The 17,941-nt window shown below is 34.7% G+C and overlaps 1 protein-coding gene across 1 annotated transcript in view; it reads right to left on the bottom strand.

The window, feature by feature from the left end:
* LOC143235742 (uncharacterized) overlaps positions 1-6,706 on the bottom strand; it is a 103,938-nt gene extending 97,232 nt beyond the window's left edge. The window contains exon 1 of the mRNA XM_076473948.1: positions 6,371-6,706. Within this exon, the coding sequence (XP_076330063.1) occupies positions 6,371-6,449 (79 nt within the window). The 5' untranslated portion in view covers positions 6,450-6,706. The remainder of the gene's footprint in view (positions 1-6,370) is intronic.
* Between the last annotated feature and the right edge of the window lie 11,235 nt (positions 6,707-17,941).

Raw genomic sequence — 17,941 nt, 5'->3', positions numbered from 1 at the left:
ATTACTGAAGGAAGTGTGGAAAGTAGAATACCACAGTTATTTATTACTGAAGGAAGTGTGGAAAGTAGAATACCACAGTTATTTCTTACTGAAGAAAGTGTGGAAAGTAGAATACCACAGTTATTTCTTACTGAAGAAAGTGTGGAAAGTAGAATACCACAGTTATTTCTTACTGAAGGAAGTGTGGAAAGTAGAATACCACAGTTATTTCACTGAAGAAAGTGTGGGAGTAGAATACCACAGTTATTTCTTACTGAAGAAAGTGTGGAAAGTAGAATACCACAGTTATTCTCACTGAAGAAAGTGTGGAAAGTAGAATACCACAGTTATTTCTTACTGAAGGAACTGTGGAAAGTAGAATACCACAGTTATTTCTTACTGAAGGAAGTGCGGAAAGTAGAATACCACAGTTATTTCTTACTGAAGGAAGTGCGGAAAGTAGAATACCACAGTTATTTCTTACTGAAGGAAGTGTGGAAAGTAGAATACCACAGTTATTTCACTGAAGGAAGTGTGGAAAGTAGAATACCACAGTTATTTCTTACTGAAGGAAGTGTGGAAAGTAGAATACCACAGTTATTCTCACTGAAGAAAGTGTGGAAAGTAGAATACCACAGTTATTTCTTACTGAAGGAAGTGTGGAAAGTAGAATACCACAGTTGTTTGTTACTAAAGGAAGTGTGGAAAGTAGAATACCACAGTTATTTCTACTGAAGGAAGAAAGTAGAATACCACAGTTATTTTACTGAAGGAAGAAAGTAGAATACCACAGTTATTTCTTACTGAAGGAAGAAAGTAGAATACCACAGGTATTTCTTACTGCTGAAGTGTGGAAAGTAGAATACCACAGTTATTTATTACTGAAGGAAGTGTGGAGTAGAATACCACAGTTATTTCTTACTGAAGAAAGTGTGGAAAGTAGAATACCACAGTTATTTTACTGAAGAAAGTGTGGAAAGCAGAATACCACAGTTATTTCTTACTGAAGGAAGTGTGGAAAGTAGAATACCACAGTTATTTCTTACTGAAGAAAGTGTGGAAAGTAGAATACCACAGTTATTTCACTGAAGAAAGTGTGGAAAGTAGAATACCACAGTTATTTCTTACTGAAGAAAGTGTGGAAAGTAGAATACCACAGTTATTTCACTGAAGGAAGTGTGGAGTAGAACACCACAGTTATTTCTTACTGAAGGAAGTGCGGAAAGTAGAATACCACAGTTATTTCTACTGAAGGAAGTGTGGAAAGTAGATACCACAGTTATTTCACTGAAGGAAGTGTGGAGTAGAACACCACAGTTATTTCACTGAAGGAAGTGTGGAAAGTAGAATACCACAGTTATTTCTTACTGAAGGAAGTGTGGAAAGTAGAATACCACAGTTATTTCTTACTGAAGAAAGTGTGGAAAGTAGAATACCACAGTTATTTCACTGAAGGAAGTGTGGAAAGTAGAATACCACAGTTGTTTGTTACTAAAGGAAGTGTGGAAAGTAGAATTACACAGTTATTTCTTACTGAAGGAAGTGTGGAAAGTAGAATACCACAGTTATTTCTTACTGAAGGAAGTGGAGTAGAATACCACAGTTATTTGTTTTAATAAAAGGGTGGAAAGTAGAATACCACAGTTATTTGTTTTTAATAAAAGGGTGGAAAGTAGAATACCACAGTTATTTGTTTTTAATAAAAGGGTGGAAAGCTGCAAAGTATGATTGAATTTTCAAGATACTATGGATCAAGTAAACAATAAAACTCGTTAACTTTGGCTGTACGTGTAGCAATATTTTTTTTATCCTGTCACTCAGAAATAATGTTAATTATGTTAATCTTCCAGCATAAAACAAATTAAATACCAGAGGAAAACACCGCTACTCACTATAATGATGTAGGGAGGGATTGTATTCGACTTTCTAGCATAATAACTACAAATTAGCATAAGAACCAGAAAGGTATCACAATCAATAGAGTTGTCCTCAGTAGCATACACAGGTAGACAGCGATCAATATCACAACGTGCAGCACTTACAATAGCCACAGTTTCGTGCTCAAGGGTCATTTCAGCTTTTCTCTTGTCTGTGATCTTTGACTTTTTGTCGTAGCGTTATATTTGATAAACACTTTTAATGGAACACTCTCTGTAACTCCATCATTTTCTGTACCTTGATTCACAAATAATACCTTTCTTCAGTTTGAGAATGCTCTATGGAATACTAATTAGAACCAGGATTGGGGTGTAGCATGCAACGCCTTACATGGATCATATACTTAGTAGAAGTTAGAGTGTAACACGTAACTCTTTACATAAATCAAATAACAACTAAATCCAAAGTTAAGGTGATCTATCCAAATCTATGTAAGATTTTACACGGATTAAATACTATCTTAAACCTGGGTAGGGTGCAGTATGTGACACGAAGATGTAATATTACGAAGATCAAATACTAACATGTAACACTTTACACAAATGAAATATTAACTACATGAATCAACTTTCGAGAATTGAGCCCGACTGATGTGTTAACATGATGAGCCCGAATACACTGGGTATCACTTTTACTGGGTATCACTTTAGGGTCTGAATCACCCTGAAGAGACATTTAAAACACAGACGCACATGCGTTTTGTTGACAGTTCTGGCAACCTGATGTTAAAAAGTAATATGGCAGGTCATGTTTCAAAGCTTGGAAAGAAAGTTCTTGGCCTATACCATATCATATTGTAAGTGACTTTGTATGTTTGTTCTCGTATGTTTGTTCTCGAATCCTTCTATAGTTTTTCAACTAGGACAAAACTTGACAAGTGTAGACAGAGAAAAACTTATTAACAAAACTACCAAAAAAGTACTAAACCAAAAAAAAAGACATATTTAATGTAGGATATCGATATATCCATTACGTAATTATTGTAAAACCAAAATAATTGTATTTTTTGTTTTATGAGAACATTAACCTTTCTAATTGCACGAGGAGCCATTCATAGAGAAGTGTTAAGAAATAATACGAATTAAACTACCCTACAAACTAGACCTGAATGACCTGTAGTGAACTTTGACCTCTACATAAGAAAACAGCTTGTTATCCTAAAAAATCTGTTAGGACTAACTTGATCTTATTATTATTTTGGTCCACATGTTGTTTTTACTTATAGCCAAATTTTAACAAAGCATTTGTTTTTTTATTTTAACTACCTCACAGCCAGCATTTAACTTTTAATTGCATTGAGTTCAGTCCCGTTAAAAGTTCTCTTGGAAAAGAAAAAAACTCCAAACATAAAGTGCAACAGACAGAATAGAAAATAATTTTATTGAACAATAGCCAATAATATTAAGAATATTTGCATGAGCGTATCAAATAAACAGTAATAAAGAGATAAAAGCGTGTTTTAAAGGTACCAGGTACACTGAATGTGATTAAGGTACCAGGTACATTGAACGTGATTAGTATGTTTAATAATGCGTAACGTGTGTCATAAAGTCGCCTCAAATAAAATTAAAAGCTATTGAAAAACCATGTACGGATTGTTTGTTTTTGAATTTCGCGCAAAGCTACTCGAGAGCTATCTGCGCTAGCCGCCCTAATTTAGCAGTGTAAGACTAGAGGGAAGGCAGCTAGTCATCACCACCCACCGCCAACTCTTGGGCTACTCTTTTACCAATGAATAGTGGGATTGACCGTCACATTATAACGCCCCCACTGCTGAAAGAGCGAACATGTTTGGTGCGACCGGGATTCCAACCCGCGACCCTCAGATTAGAGTTGCACGCCTTAACCCACCCGGTCATGCCTGACCCCATGTACGGAAATACATTATGAGTTTTATTTAGTACAAAATCTTCACTCTGGCGTCTCTTTACAGAGTGACGTCAGCATGACAAAATAATGATGCCAACACACGTTAATTCCCAAAATGGTGCCACTGCTGAGTATATTTGTGTTCTGATTATTCTTATGACGATATTATGTTTCACAAACATTAAGACGTAAACGTAATTTTTAAAAATTATCCATCACACAACATAGTTCTGAATATTCAATATACTTTTTTTTTCTGAACACGGTAAAAACGAACATTTTCTCTAATGTGCACGTTTCCTTTCTTTTAGCCTTAAAGCCCGGCATGGCCAGGTGGGTTAAGGTGTTTGACTTGTCATCTGAGGGTCGTGGGTTCGAACCCTCGTCGTACCAAACATGCTCGCCCTTTCAGCCGTGGGAGCGTTATAACGTGACGGTCAATCCCACTATTCATTGGTAAAAGAGTAGCCCAAGAGTTGGCGGTGAGTGGTGATGACTAGCTGCCTTCCTCTAGTCTTACACTACTAAATTAGGGATGGCTAGTGCAGTACAGCGGTATGTCTCCGGATTTACAACGCTAAAATCAGGGGTTCGATTCCCTCGGTGGGCTCAGCAGATAGCCCGAGGTAGCTTTGCTATAAGAAAACACAAACACACGGCTAGTGCAGATAGCCTTCGAGTAGCTTTGCGCGAAATAAAAAAAAAACAAGAGCAAAATTTTAGCATCAAATATTAAAAAACTGTTTTGATAATAATTACTGAAACACTACAAATCACCATTTTTATTGCAATTTTTAAAACGTTTTGAACTGGTTACAAACACAACAATGATACCACACAAATTACACGTTGTTCCTAAATGTGTTATTATTGTAACGTATCAGATGATAAATATCCTACGTTTGGTATGCATTAAGTTAACTCATATTATGGCACTGTGCAGTAATGATTAAAATCTCTGTGATAGCTCCTAGTATGGGATTGTCCAGTAATGATTAAAATCTCTGTGATAGCTCCTAGTATGGCATTGTCCAGTAATGATTAAAATCTCTGTGATAGCTCCTAGTATGGCATTGTCCAGTAATGATTAAAATCTCTGTGATAGCTCCTAGTATGGGATTGTCCAGTAATGATTAAAATCTCTGTGATAGCTCCTAGTATGGCATTGTCCAGTAATGATTAAAATCTCTGTGATAGCTCCTAGTATGGCATTGTCCAGTAATGATTAAAATCTCTGTGATAGCTCCTAGTATGGGATTGTTCAGTAATGATTAAAATCTCTGTGATAGCTCCTAGTATGGGATTGTTCAGTAATGATTAAAATCTCTGTGATAGCTCCTAGTATGGCATTGTTCAGTAATGATTAAAATCTCTGTGATAGCTCCTAGTATGGCATTGTCCACTAATGATTAAAATCTCTGTGATAATGACAATACCTAACAAAGAGAGTGGTTATATTGACCGTGATGAAAAAAAAAACCCAACTAGAATGAGGTTTCAGTTAGTTATTTTCTAGTCAGTTGTATTCATTACCAAAACAACGTGATTTTAGCTGTGTCAACCTATAGAGGGCGTTATGACGTACACCGACCTCCATGTCTTTCGTCATTTCTGAGTTTACATTGGTTGTATCAACATAGTTTCTCTACTGGTAATTAATTGCACAATATGTACATCCCACAGAACTTCGCTTAATATGTTTTTACTTGGTTTTTGGTAACGAGCGAAATCATTACGCGTATTAATTGATATAAATCTTCGTCACTTCGTCTAGGAAGTAACAATAAACAATTTAATATAGTATACTGCGTTCACATTTTACGTGTGAACACTTCAATACGGATGACGTAAGATAGTTATACTCTCTATCGAAAAATCACACATTTTTGTCTTGAGAACTAAACTAGTTGATCTAATATTCCTGCACTCTTTACCACTGGCTAGTCCACCATATGGTACACTTTAGTCACCAAAGAGATAGAATAGCGAGTGTGTAAAGGAAAGACCGAATCATAGGAACTCGAGTACTGACTGTGTCGGTACTGTAAGTGCTAATACACGGAGTTAGGCTTCACATACATCATTCGTTATGATACAAGAATTCCCCAAAAATCATGGAAAATCTCATCTACGCAAAACGTCACAGCGTCTTTGGTCGTAGACTAGTCTGATTTTCATAATTATGTGTCAATTTATTAATACAAGCATGGATGCAGCTTCAATACTCATAACGAATTTCTACAAACCACCAATTAGAACCCTACCTCGCAACGTTCGACCTAGATGTTTTCGTTTCTGACAATACTTTCAGAATAAAAAAAAATAAAAATAGTATATACTGTAAACTTGTGCGAACGTCATTTTACACACGCCAAACCTAAATGTTTCCATAGATTGCGTTTATTTTTGTTAAAAAATAAAGTGTTTAAAAAACTGTCAGCGAATATGAAAAGACAGCAAAAGCTGATAACGCTCGCTGAATTCAGTTAAGCCTTATTTTTTTTATCATTGTTAGTTCGAACATGAATAGCAAATCAAGACTAAAGCTGATACAGTGGTAAAGAGACAGTTCTCATAACCTTACCGACATTGCTTTCCGGACGGACATCCTTCACATCATGATAAAGCAGGAACAGTGTAAGCAACATCCACCCTTGCGTCATGGTGATCGCTAATCGAGTGCAGTAAAGTTGATGAGCCGCTTACACATTCATGTCGTCTGTCAAAAGAATTAGAATTACGAGGTGATAAAAAATTATATGTTTATAGCAAATGTTAACTGTGAGACAAAGACTTAGGCTTAGCTATCGGAAGTTCACCGGCACAAGATATTTCTAAACTAGCTTTCCCTGCAAGACTCCCGCCGTTGCAGGTGCTTTCGTACGATCCTTGAACCACAATGGCGGATTGACAGCTGTGGGGTGCCTGGATGATAAACGTCACAACGGAAGCTTTGACGTCAGTAGGCTTGCGGTACGAATAAGAGTGGGCGTGGAGAGATCTTGGTAGTTTTCTGTTTCTAGTTTTAACTTGAGAACCCTCCCACGCAATCAGTTTTCTGCATCGAAAATCTATTCATGAAGATGAGTGTTAAAGACTAAAATTTTCCAAAACAATATTGCAAGGGCGTAAAAGGTCTAAAGTAACCAGCTTACATCGAATTCCATAAAATATGCAACATATTGAACATGTAACATCGTCAATGCTTAAAAGACATGCTAAAACGTTTTATATGGAATCACTTTAACGACTGCACATTTTTAAACACACACATCTATGTACACATTTGTTCAAACACACACATTTATACATGGAAAAGCAATACACATAAAGGGGTGACAAACAAGTAGGCGTAAACTTAATAAGGTGTAATATTCAATAATGCTATATATGTAAATGTTTGCTTTATACATAGTGTTATAATTTTCTATGTTGCTGTAATTACATTATTGAATACTGTTCCAAATTTCTTGTATTGCTCCCCACAACTGAGACAAGTCATTTGATCATCTTTTAACTTTCTCAGTTTCTACCTAAAGTCACGTAGACACAAAATTCTATATACAGGATTTTGTGCAGACCAAGCCATGGTCTTTATTGTTCATTTCGCATTTCTATTGTTGCGGTACGTTTTCACCACATCTGAAGAGGAAATCTTCGCTCCATGAGTTGCGTTCGTCTGGGAATTGCTTGTGTGTTTCATCAGTCAAAATGCCATCACTTTTGTATAGATCACCAAACTTGTACCTACTTGTTGTTCACCTTTCCAAAGTTCGGAAACTGGTTCACACTTTGATATATGTGAAAACACCTCACGTCTCTAACTGTGATCATTCTATTGTGACCATTTGAACTTAATAATGTGGATCTTAATGCAAAAGAATAACATTCACAAGTGTATTAACAGTAAGAACTCGACAATCGCCTGTCTTGTAAAGAACGTGTTATCAGTACTTTCAGAATTCCTTTTTGTTCCTTGTCCTGACCACTTTTATTGATAGAGTCATTAACAGTATCAGAGTTGTATATCTTCTTCAGAAACTTACAAACTGCTCTTTTCACCTCTTTTCAACATGGCGTTTTTCCGCCATTTTTGTGCAGAGTATTATTGTTTCGATTTGTACACGATTGTCTGTAATATTTCGTTCCTAGAGAAATGTGGCTGGAAACAAAGGCATCGTCTCTAGAGTGCGTCCACTTCTAGTTTATTTTCACACGATAAAGGTGTGATATCGCTGTTGTACTTGATTTCTGTATCTTAACATTTTCATAATCACTTCTAACATTTATGGTGAATCAATTACTCAGTTTTAAGAACATTGTGTTCTTATACTTCCGAATTAGAAGTAGAGATGGAGCCACTGGTGTATAAATGTAAATCACCCTCTAAATCCTAGGCAAAGAAACATTTGTGCGTTTGTTGTTTTTTTCCTAATTTCGCGCAAAGCTACACAAAGACTATCTGCACTAGACATCCCTAATTTAGTAGTGTAAGACTAGAGAAAAGGCAGCTAGTCATCACCACCCATCGCCAACTCTTGGGCTACTCTTTTAACAACGAATTGTGGGTTTGACCGACATTATAACGCCGCCACTGCTGAAAGAGCGAGCATGTTTTTTGTGACGGAGATTCGAACCCGCGACCCTTAGATTACGAGTCGAGTGTCCTAAAAATCTGGTCATGCCAAGCCATGTCCTAACAACCTGGTCATGCCAAGCCATGTCCTAACAACCTGGTCATGCCAAGTCGTGTTTTAACAACCCGGTCATGCCAAACCCGTCCCTTTTCGCTAATTTTGATCCAATAAACTTGAGGAAAGATGGGTACTGAATAACACCCACTATCAGCTCTCAAGCTACCCTCTTCTGACTATTTTGAGATTCAAATAAAAGGGACTTTAAAAAATCCGATTCGTAGGATGAAACTGCAAACGAATGTTCATCTTATTCACCAAATAACAAATTTTTGTTCAATTCAAGATTACACAAAACAATGGTTTTGTAAAAAGGAATAGGTTTGTTTACTTTATATGCTGAGAATATATTTTGTTAGGCTTAAGTCAGCCAACTATTTATATTTCAGTTTTCAACATTTTAAAAACATTTTCATCGTACTTTTAAGGAAACCCCAGAGGTCGCCAAAATTAGGAAAAGATTTAGCAATTTTATTACAGAAATAAAACACATATAAAAATCTAAATTTAATTAGAAACTTCTATCCTTGGTTTCAAATAAACATTTAATATTAAAACCAAACTGGTTACAACAACAACGACGACAAAAAAAGTACAATAATAATTTCGAAGCAACAATAATAACAATAATCGCAGGTAAATTCTGTATAGTTTCATTCGTTTTCGGAAAATACATAAATATACCAAACGAACTCTTAACTTATTGAGAACTTGCGAGGCTTAAGTCTCTCTAAAATCGTCTGTTATTTGCTCCCTCACAAAACGAAAAGCTATTACAACATGCTCTATAGTATTTAGTACCTTGGGGCAGTTGATATTTTATTCCAAAAATTTAAATAAATATTCTAGAATGGATCGTATATAATGACTGACTGTTGAGTAAGGGGAAAAAACTCACACAGAAATAGTGAGCCACTTATAATACAAGACCAGAGTTAAGTTGGGTTTGGTTTGAATTTCGCGCAAAGCTATACGAGGGCTATCTGCGCTAGCTATCCATAATTTTGCAGTGTAAAACTAGAGTGAAGATAGCTAGTCATCATCACCCACTTCTGACTCTTGGGCTACTCTTTTACCAACGAATAGTGGTTTTGACCCTTACATTCTAACGCTCCACGACTAATAGGGCGAGCATGTTTTGGGATGATGGGAATTTGAGCCCGTGAACCTCGGATTACGTGTGGAATGCCTTAACCACCTGACCATGCCAGGCCCCAGAGTTAAGTGTCCATAACAATATTTTATAAATATGTATCAACATTGAGTTTGAAATTTAACTCCACTCTCTAAATACTCTGATTTTAACCTCAAAGTCCTGAACTTTATACTTCCTGGGTTTTTAAACAACTCCTTCAATACTTAAATGAACATTTACCCTCCAGACTGAATTATTTATAAATTTGTATATATGCTGTAAGATAGATGTTTTTAACCAAACCATCTTAAAAACAACAGCATTTATTTCTGCATTAATATTGTAATGGTTAATACTGTTTAGCGAATCCTATCAATTTATTCAGAAAAATGAGGTATGGAAAGACTAGTCCAGTTAATTATAAGAAATGTAATGGTTAATACTGTTGAGTGAATCCTATCAATTTATTCAGAAAAATGAGGTATGGAAAGTCTAGTCCAGTTAATTATAAGAAATGTAATGGTTAATACTGTTGAGTGAATCCTATCAATTTATTCAGAAAAATGAGGTATGGAAAGTCTAGTCCAGTTAATTATAAGAAATGTAATGGTTAATACTGTTGAGTGAATCCTATCAATTTATTCAGAAAAAATGAGGTATGGAAAGCCTAGTCCAGTTAATTATAAGAAATGTAATGGTTAATACTGTTGAGTGAATCCTATCAATTTATTCAGAAAAATGAGGTATGGAAAGCCTAGTCCAGTTAATTATAAGAAATGTAATGGTTAATACTGTTGAGTGAATCCTATCAATTTATTCAGAAAAATGAGGTGTGGAAAGTCTAGTCCAGTTAATTATAAGAAATGTAATGGTTAATACTGTTGAGTGAATCCTATCAATTTATTCAGAAAAATGAGGCATGGAAAGTCTAGTCCAGTTAATTATAAGAAATGTAATGGTTAATACTGTTGAGTGAATCCTATCAATTTATTCAGAAAAATGAGGTATGGAAAGCCTAGTCCAGTTAATTATAAGAAATGTAATGGTTAATACTGTTGAGTGAATCCTATCAATTTATTCAGAAAAATGAGGTATGGAAAGCCTAGTCCAGTTAATTATAAGAAATGTAATGGTTAATACTGTTGAGCGAATCCTATCAATTTATTCAGAGAAAATGAGGTATGGAAAGTCTAGTCCAGTTAATTATAAGAAATGTAATGGTTAATACTGTTGAGCGAATCCTATCAATTTATTCAGAAAAATGAGGTATGGAAAGTCTAGTCCAGTTAATTATAAGGAATGTAATGGTTAATACTGTTTAGCGAATCCTATCAATTTATTCAGAAAAATGAGGTATGGAAAGTCTAGTCCAGTTAATTATAAGAAATGTAATGGTTAATACTGTTGAGTGAATCCTATCAATTTATTCAGAAAAATGAGGTATGGAAAGTCTAGTCCAGTTAATTATAAGAAATGTAATGGTTAATACTGTTGAGTGAATCCTATCAATTTATTCAGAAAAATGAGGTATGGAAAGTCTAGTCCAGTTAATTATAAGAAATGTAATGGTTAATACTGTTGAGTGAATCCTATCAATTTATTCAGAAAAATGAGGTATGGAAAGTCTAGTCCAGTTAATTATAAGGAATGTAATGGTTAATACTGTTGAGTGAATCCCATCAATTTATTCAGAAAAATGAGGTATGGAAAGTCTAGTCCAGTTAATTATAAGGAATGTAATGGTTAATACTGTTGAGTGAATCCTATCAATTTATTCAGAAAAATGAGGTATGGAAAGACTAGTCCAGTTAATTATAAGAAATGTAATGGTTAATACTGTTGAGTGAATCCTATCAATTTATTCAGAAAAATGAGGTATGGAAAGTCTAGTCCAGTTAATTATAAGAAATGTAATGGTTAATACTGTTGAGTGAATCCTATCAATTTATTCAGAAAAATGAGGTATGGAAAGACTAGTCCAGTTAATTATAAGAAATGTAATGGTTAATACTGTTGAGTGAATCCTATCAATTTATTCAGAAAAATGAGGTATGGAAAGTCTAGTCCAGTTAATTATAAGAAATGTAATGGTTAATACTGTTGAGTGAATCCTATCAATTTATTCAGAAAAATGAGGTATGGAAAGCCTAGTCCAGTTAATTATAAGAAATGTAATGGTTAATACTGTTGAGTGAATCCTATCAATTTATTCAGAAAATGAGGTATGGAAAGCCTAGTCCAGTTAATTATAAGAAATGTAATGGTTAATACTGTTGAGCGAATCCTATCAATTTATTCAGAAAAATGAGGTATGGAAAGTCTAGTCCAGTTAATTATAAGAAATGTAATGGTTAATACTGTTGAGCGAATCCTATCAATTTATTCAGAAAATGAGGTATGGAAAGTCTAGTCCAGTTAATTATAAGGAATGTAATGGTTAATACTGTTTAGCGAATCCTATCAATTTATTCAGAAAATGAGGTATGGAAAGTCTAGTCCAGTTAATTATAAGAAATGTAATGGTTAATACTGTTGAGTGAATCCTATCAATTTATTCAGAAAATGAGGTATGGAAAGTCTAGTCCAGTTAATTATAAGAAATGTAATGGTTAATACTGTTGAGTGAATCCTATCAATTTATTCAGAAAAATGAGGTATGGAAAGTCTAGTCCAGTTAATTATAAGAAATGTAATGGTTAATACTGTTGAGTGAATCCTATCAATTTATTCAGAAAAATGAGGTATGGAAAGTCTAGTCCAGTTAATTATAAGGAATGTAATGGTTAATACTGTTGAGTGAATCCTATCAATTTATTCAGAAAAAATGAGGTATGGAAAGTCTAGTCCAGTTAATTATAAGGAATGTAATGGTTAATACTGTTGAGTGAATCCTATCAATTTATTCAGAAAAATGAGGTATGGAAAGTCTAGTCCAGTTAATTATAAGGAATGTAATGGTTAATACTGTTGAGTGAATCCTATCAATTTATTCAGAAAATGAGGTATGGAAAGCCTAGTCCAGTTAATTATAAGAAATGTAATGGTTAATACTGTTGAGTGAATCCTATCAATTTATTCAGAAAAATGAGGTATGGAAAGTCTAGTCCAGTTAATTATAAGGAATGTAATGGTTAATACTGTTGAGTGAATCCTATCAATTTATTCAGAAAAATGAGGTATGGAAAGCCTAGTCCAGTTAATTATAAGAAATGTAATGGTTAATACTGTTGAGTGAATCCTATCAATTTATTCAGAAAAATGAGGTATGGAAAGACTAGTCCAGTTAATTATAAGAAATGTAATGGTTAATACTGTTGAGCGAATCCTATCAATTTATTCAGAAAAATGAGGTATGGAAAGACTAGTCCAGTTAATTATAAGAAATGTAATGGTTAATACTGTTGAGTGAATCCTATCAATTTATTCAGAAAATGAGGTATGGAAAGTCTAGTCCAGTTAATTATAAGAAATGTAATGGTTAATACTGTTGAGTGAATCCTATCAATTTATTCAGAAAAATGAGGTATGGAAAGACTAGTCCAGTTAATTATAAGAAATGTAATGGTTAATACTGTTGAGTGAATCCTATCAATTTATTCAGAAAAATGAGGTATGGAAAGTCTAGTCCAGTTAATTATAAGGAATGTTTTTGCTTTGCTTAAACTACAAGTTATAGAATCTAGTTGAACTAATATTCATTGGTAGGCCTAGGTTTACAATACATGCTAATTTCCTCTCATTAGTTCTACTAATTTCCTCTCATAAGTATGGTGATTTCGTCCATAATGAATACATAATATTCCAAAGCTGAACTAACTGAATAAGCAACTCGATCAATAACAACCCATTAGTTCAAACTAGTAGACACAAAAATGTTATAAAACTTTGGTGAAAATTCCAGATGCTGAGCAAAGCCCACCACTGCATGTAAATCTCTAGATCTATCAAGACTAGATTAAAAACATAACCTACAACACTGCCACCTCTCTATATTGTGAACTTCCTTGAATACTCTTATGGAAAACAAACAATGGTAATTTAAACTTCTAATGACGTAACTATTTGCTGTTAATAACATTAATATTAATAAATATGGAAATTATAATCATTAAATAATAAACGAAATATATCAAACAAAGTATAATCATTACTTTGGTTAATATATAGAAATATGTTCTGCTTATTGTATCTAAATTATTCAATCGCCAAGTCTCTTTGAGGGATAATCTCCGATCCTTTATCACCATTTGCCGTCTTCTCACGAGAGAAATTGTCTTGAGGTAGATGTTTGTGGGAGCTTGCTAATAGTTCCACTCTTGGTAATGCATTGCAAGTGACCTTGATATGAACTCCAAACTCTTCAGAAAATTTAATAACCTTTTCCAAGGTTTTGTCTTAAGCTGACCACTTGTTCTGTTGTTCATCGATGTGCTTCCAAAGACAGTTACAATATATGACCTTTGGTAATACCCAAGTTCAGCATACATACAACAGTTATTTTTATGTCAAAACTGAACTTCATTATTTCTGACTCAATGTGGTTCACAAACTTTCAAAATCAACAATAATTTACCTCAACTCATGTTATATATTACTCGAACTGTTCTAAAACATTGGGAAAAATTGCAGATGTCATGTGGCCCGGCATGGCCAGAGGGTTAAGGCACTCGACTCGTAATCTGAGGTTACGAGTTCGATTTTCTGTCACACGAAGCATGCTCGCCCTTTCAGTCGTGGAGGTGTTATAATATGACGGTCAGTCTCACTATTCATTGGTATGAGAGTAGCCCAAGAGTTGGCTGTGGGTGGTGATGACTAGCTGCCTTCCCTCTAGCCTTACACTGCTAAATTAGGGACGGCTAGCGCAGATAGTCTTCTTGTAGCTTTACGTGAAATTCAAAAACAAACAAGTATTTTACCCCACCCCCCCAGTGGCACGGTCTGTGGACTCACACTGCTGAAAACTGAGTTTTGATACCTGTGGTGGGCAGAACAGAAGTAGTCCATTGTGTACCTTTGCGCTTAAAGGTGAATTTTACAGAAAAAAGAAAACTTTGCAGTCAAAAGAACTACTCATACTGATTAATTTTGCACGTTTACATTTTTTTATAAAAAAATATGTGCTAATAAATGAAACATAAAACTTGGCGCAGAAAAAGCCCTTTCCGAGCGGCAATCCGAACGTTTTAGTTTTTACGTTTGCCGCTAAGAAACGTACTGTAACGTAATAGTTGCCAAACAAACCGCCAACGCCAGCGTGTTGAATGTAACTAAACATGGCCAGTGCATACGGAGAAACAGAGGCGGAGTCTGTTTTGACTTTGTGTTCTAAACAGTGTCGAGCAGCGCCATATCAATTCGAACATACTCTGAACGAACCTATAATAGTTACTTTTGACACAGATGTGACAAGTTCTAGTGATGAGGACAGTTCCATGAGCGAAAGTAGCGGAACTGTGAGTGACACAGATAGCGCCCAGGTCGGTTGCGAGTCGGTCATACCTCCAGTGGAAGAATGGTAAGCCTAAGTCATGACAACAAATATGGTCTGTATTATTTCACGTGCAATGTTAAGCATCTCGAAACCTCTCTGGTGTTTATAAATTATTGGTATCACAGACTGGGTTTTATTTGTTTATGCTTTACCGATTATGGTAACTAATACTCGGCCCTTCCACAATCATTGTACCAGGTATTTATGAATCGTAGCAAAATGAATTTTAATTATACGTCATAATTCTGTCTATAAAATCAAACTAGATGTAGCAGTCTGAATAGTTAATTTATCTTGAAATGTTAAATTTGAAAAATGGATTTCTTCAAACTTTTCCATATTTAAAAATGATACAAAAACATCCACAGAATAATCTACCAGCTTTTAAACTTGGAATATACTCTATTTGGGATAAATTTGTCCACTGTCTAGACTAGGATATCAAGGTTTCACTGACTTTAAGGTGCCACAAATGCAAAACACGCTCATGAATGTGAAATGTGTATGTCTAGTAACATTCTTCAAAAAACTTGTACTTTTAAATTATTATATTATACTAGTTATTGTTTATCGCTTTATACTACACAATACCTTTACGTTTGTTCATTTCATGATGGCAAGGGATGACCTCAGAGGGGTGGAACCTGTACGCTGCAGGCTGAGATCAGTCCTCAGCTCTACAAGAGAAAAGATGGTGGGGACGATCCTGTCTACTGCTGATGGTTTTTTCAGTCTCAATCTGCCTGGCTTGAAACCCACGAAATCCAAAACAGTGGGATCCGACACGAAACATGAGTGTTTAAAGTGATCTTGACAAAGCTTTGCATGGTGTGAAGGAGTCCAGTTCTTCCTACTGACCATCCACACCCACTGTCACCACCTTGCTGGTTCCTTCTCCTTGCACGGAAACGAAAAGAAGCTTTTGTCCGATGACAAACCGTTTTTACAACCATAAGCAACGCAGTAAACCATGTTATCATAAAACAAACATAAAGTTGCAATATCAAGACAAAAAAATAGGCTCACAAAGTATGTAATCCGAAAAAAGCAGCGATAGATTTACATAAAACACCAGCACTGAAAGGAACAAAATGGTCGGCGCCCAACGAAGCGTGTTTGGCAACTATTATGTCATAGTTGTAAAACGTCACGGAAACAGCCGAACGACCGAGAGGAAATTGAGTTCGAGGGCCCGCATATTTTGTTTCATTTTTTACCTAAAAACTAAAGTGTTTAAAATATGGCAACCACACAGAATTATACCTAACCAAAGTACAGTTTCTAAGACAATTATTAAATTTGTTGAAAATGCTGATTGTTTGTTTAGAATTAAAGGTGATTTTTCAACAAATTTAGTAATTGCCTTTGAAACTGTACTTTGGTTAGGTATAATTCCTATGTGGTACTATAAAACTGCTGATATTTATCAAAATTGCATATTCCAAACTAGATATACAACAATTTTATGAAATTATTAATAATGTCTTTTACAGTTTAGTATATTATATGTCAAAAACAGAAAACTGACTACTGAATAAACTAATTTAGTAGTTTAAACTATTAATTTAATTTAGAAACAATATTACCCATTACTTTTATTTCAAAAATGACACATATATACAATAGATGTCGCTACCTCTGCAAAGCGATTAGTTTATTTATTTAATGTAGTTAAAACACATAGCACCATGATGAAATACAGTATGTGTAATGTGCCCACCAAGGCTATCAGTATGTGGTTCTTAATTTTGTTTAGTCTACTGACATATCGCTAAGCCACTAGAGGGCCGGCGCCATTATTGTTTAAAGGAAAAAAGACTGAACATCAATTGACAGTATTTAAACCATAATTTCGAACAAGCTAACCTCCCGCTATTAGAGCGGTAAGTCTGCTGACTTACAATGCTAAAATGAGGGGTTCGATTTCCCTCGGTGGACTCAGCAGACAGTCCGATTTTTGTTTGCAATAATGAAACACAAACATAAACACAGAAACTCAAACAAGATAGTAGAAAATAAAATAAAATAAACATCACACGTTCCTTACAGTGATGCCGCCTGTCATCAAAACATAAATTAATATATTATTTTAAAAGTAAGAAACTTATTTTAGATAATTGCATAATTGAACAGCACAAATAACAAATTGTGTAGCTTTGTACCTGACAATGAATAATTTAAAATAATGTACAGCTAAGTGTAGATACCTTTTTGTATTTACGAGCGAAAATTCTGCAGGAAACAAACACATCTACATCTATGCAACTCGATTAATCTTACTAAATAATACATTTATCTTAAAACCATACATACTTGTAAAGTTTATGTTTTGGTTTTTTAATCTGTCAGTTGGTAGTCTTATATCGGAAAACAATTGGAGATTTGTTTCAAACGAAACAACCACAGAAGTGTTTAAATAATAACAGCTTGTTTGTTGGTTGTAGTTTAATATACTTAGAAAACTGAACACGTCATAATTGGAAGAGCAAAATAATATTATTTTTAGAAACCGAAGAGATAAAAAACTAGAATACCAGTTTGTTTGTTTTGTTATTATACACAAAGCTACAGAAAGAGTTGTGCTCTGCCCTTCACGAGTATCGAAACCCGGTTTTTAGAATTATTAGTCCGCAAACATGCCACTGTGACACTGGGGGATAAAAGGTCACCACAAGATGATTAGTTAAGTTTCTAGGCTTGGAAACTGAACGCAAGAGAAACTAGAAGAAAATTACAGGAAGAACAATTCTTTCTCCAGACTCAACTACTTGACTTGGTAATCTGCCAGAATAGTGCATAATGAATTTGGCAACTGGATAGATAATAAAGTGG

Source organism: Tachypleus tridentatus, chromosome 12 (assembly GCF_004210375.1).
Source record: "Tachypleus tridentatus isolate NWPU-2018 chromosome 12, ASM421037v1, whole genome shotgun sequence".
NCBI lineage: Eukaryota > Metazoa > Arthropoda > Merostomata > Xiphosura > Limulidae > Tachypleus > Tachypleus tridentatus.
Note: the sequence above shows the minus strand (reverse complement) of the source record. Positions and strands in the feature narration are given on the sequence as shown.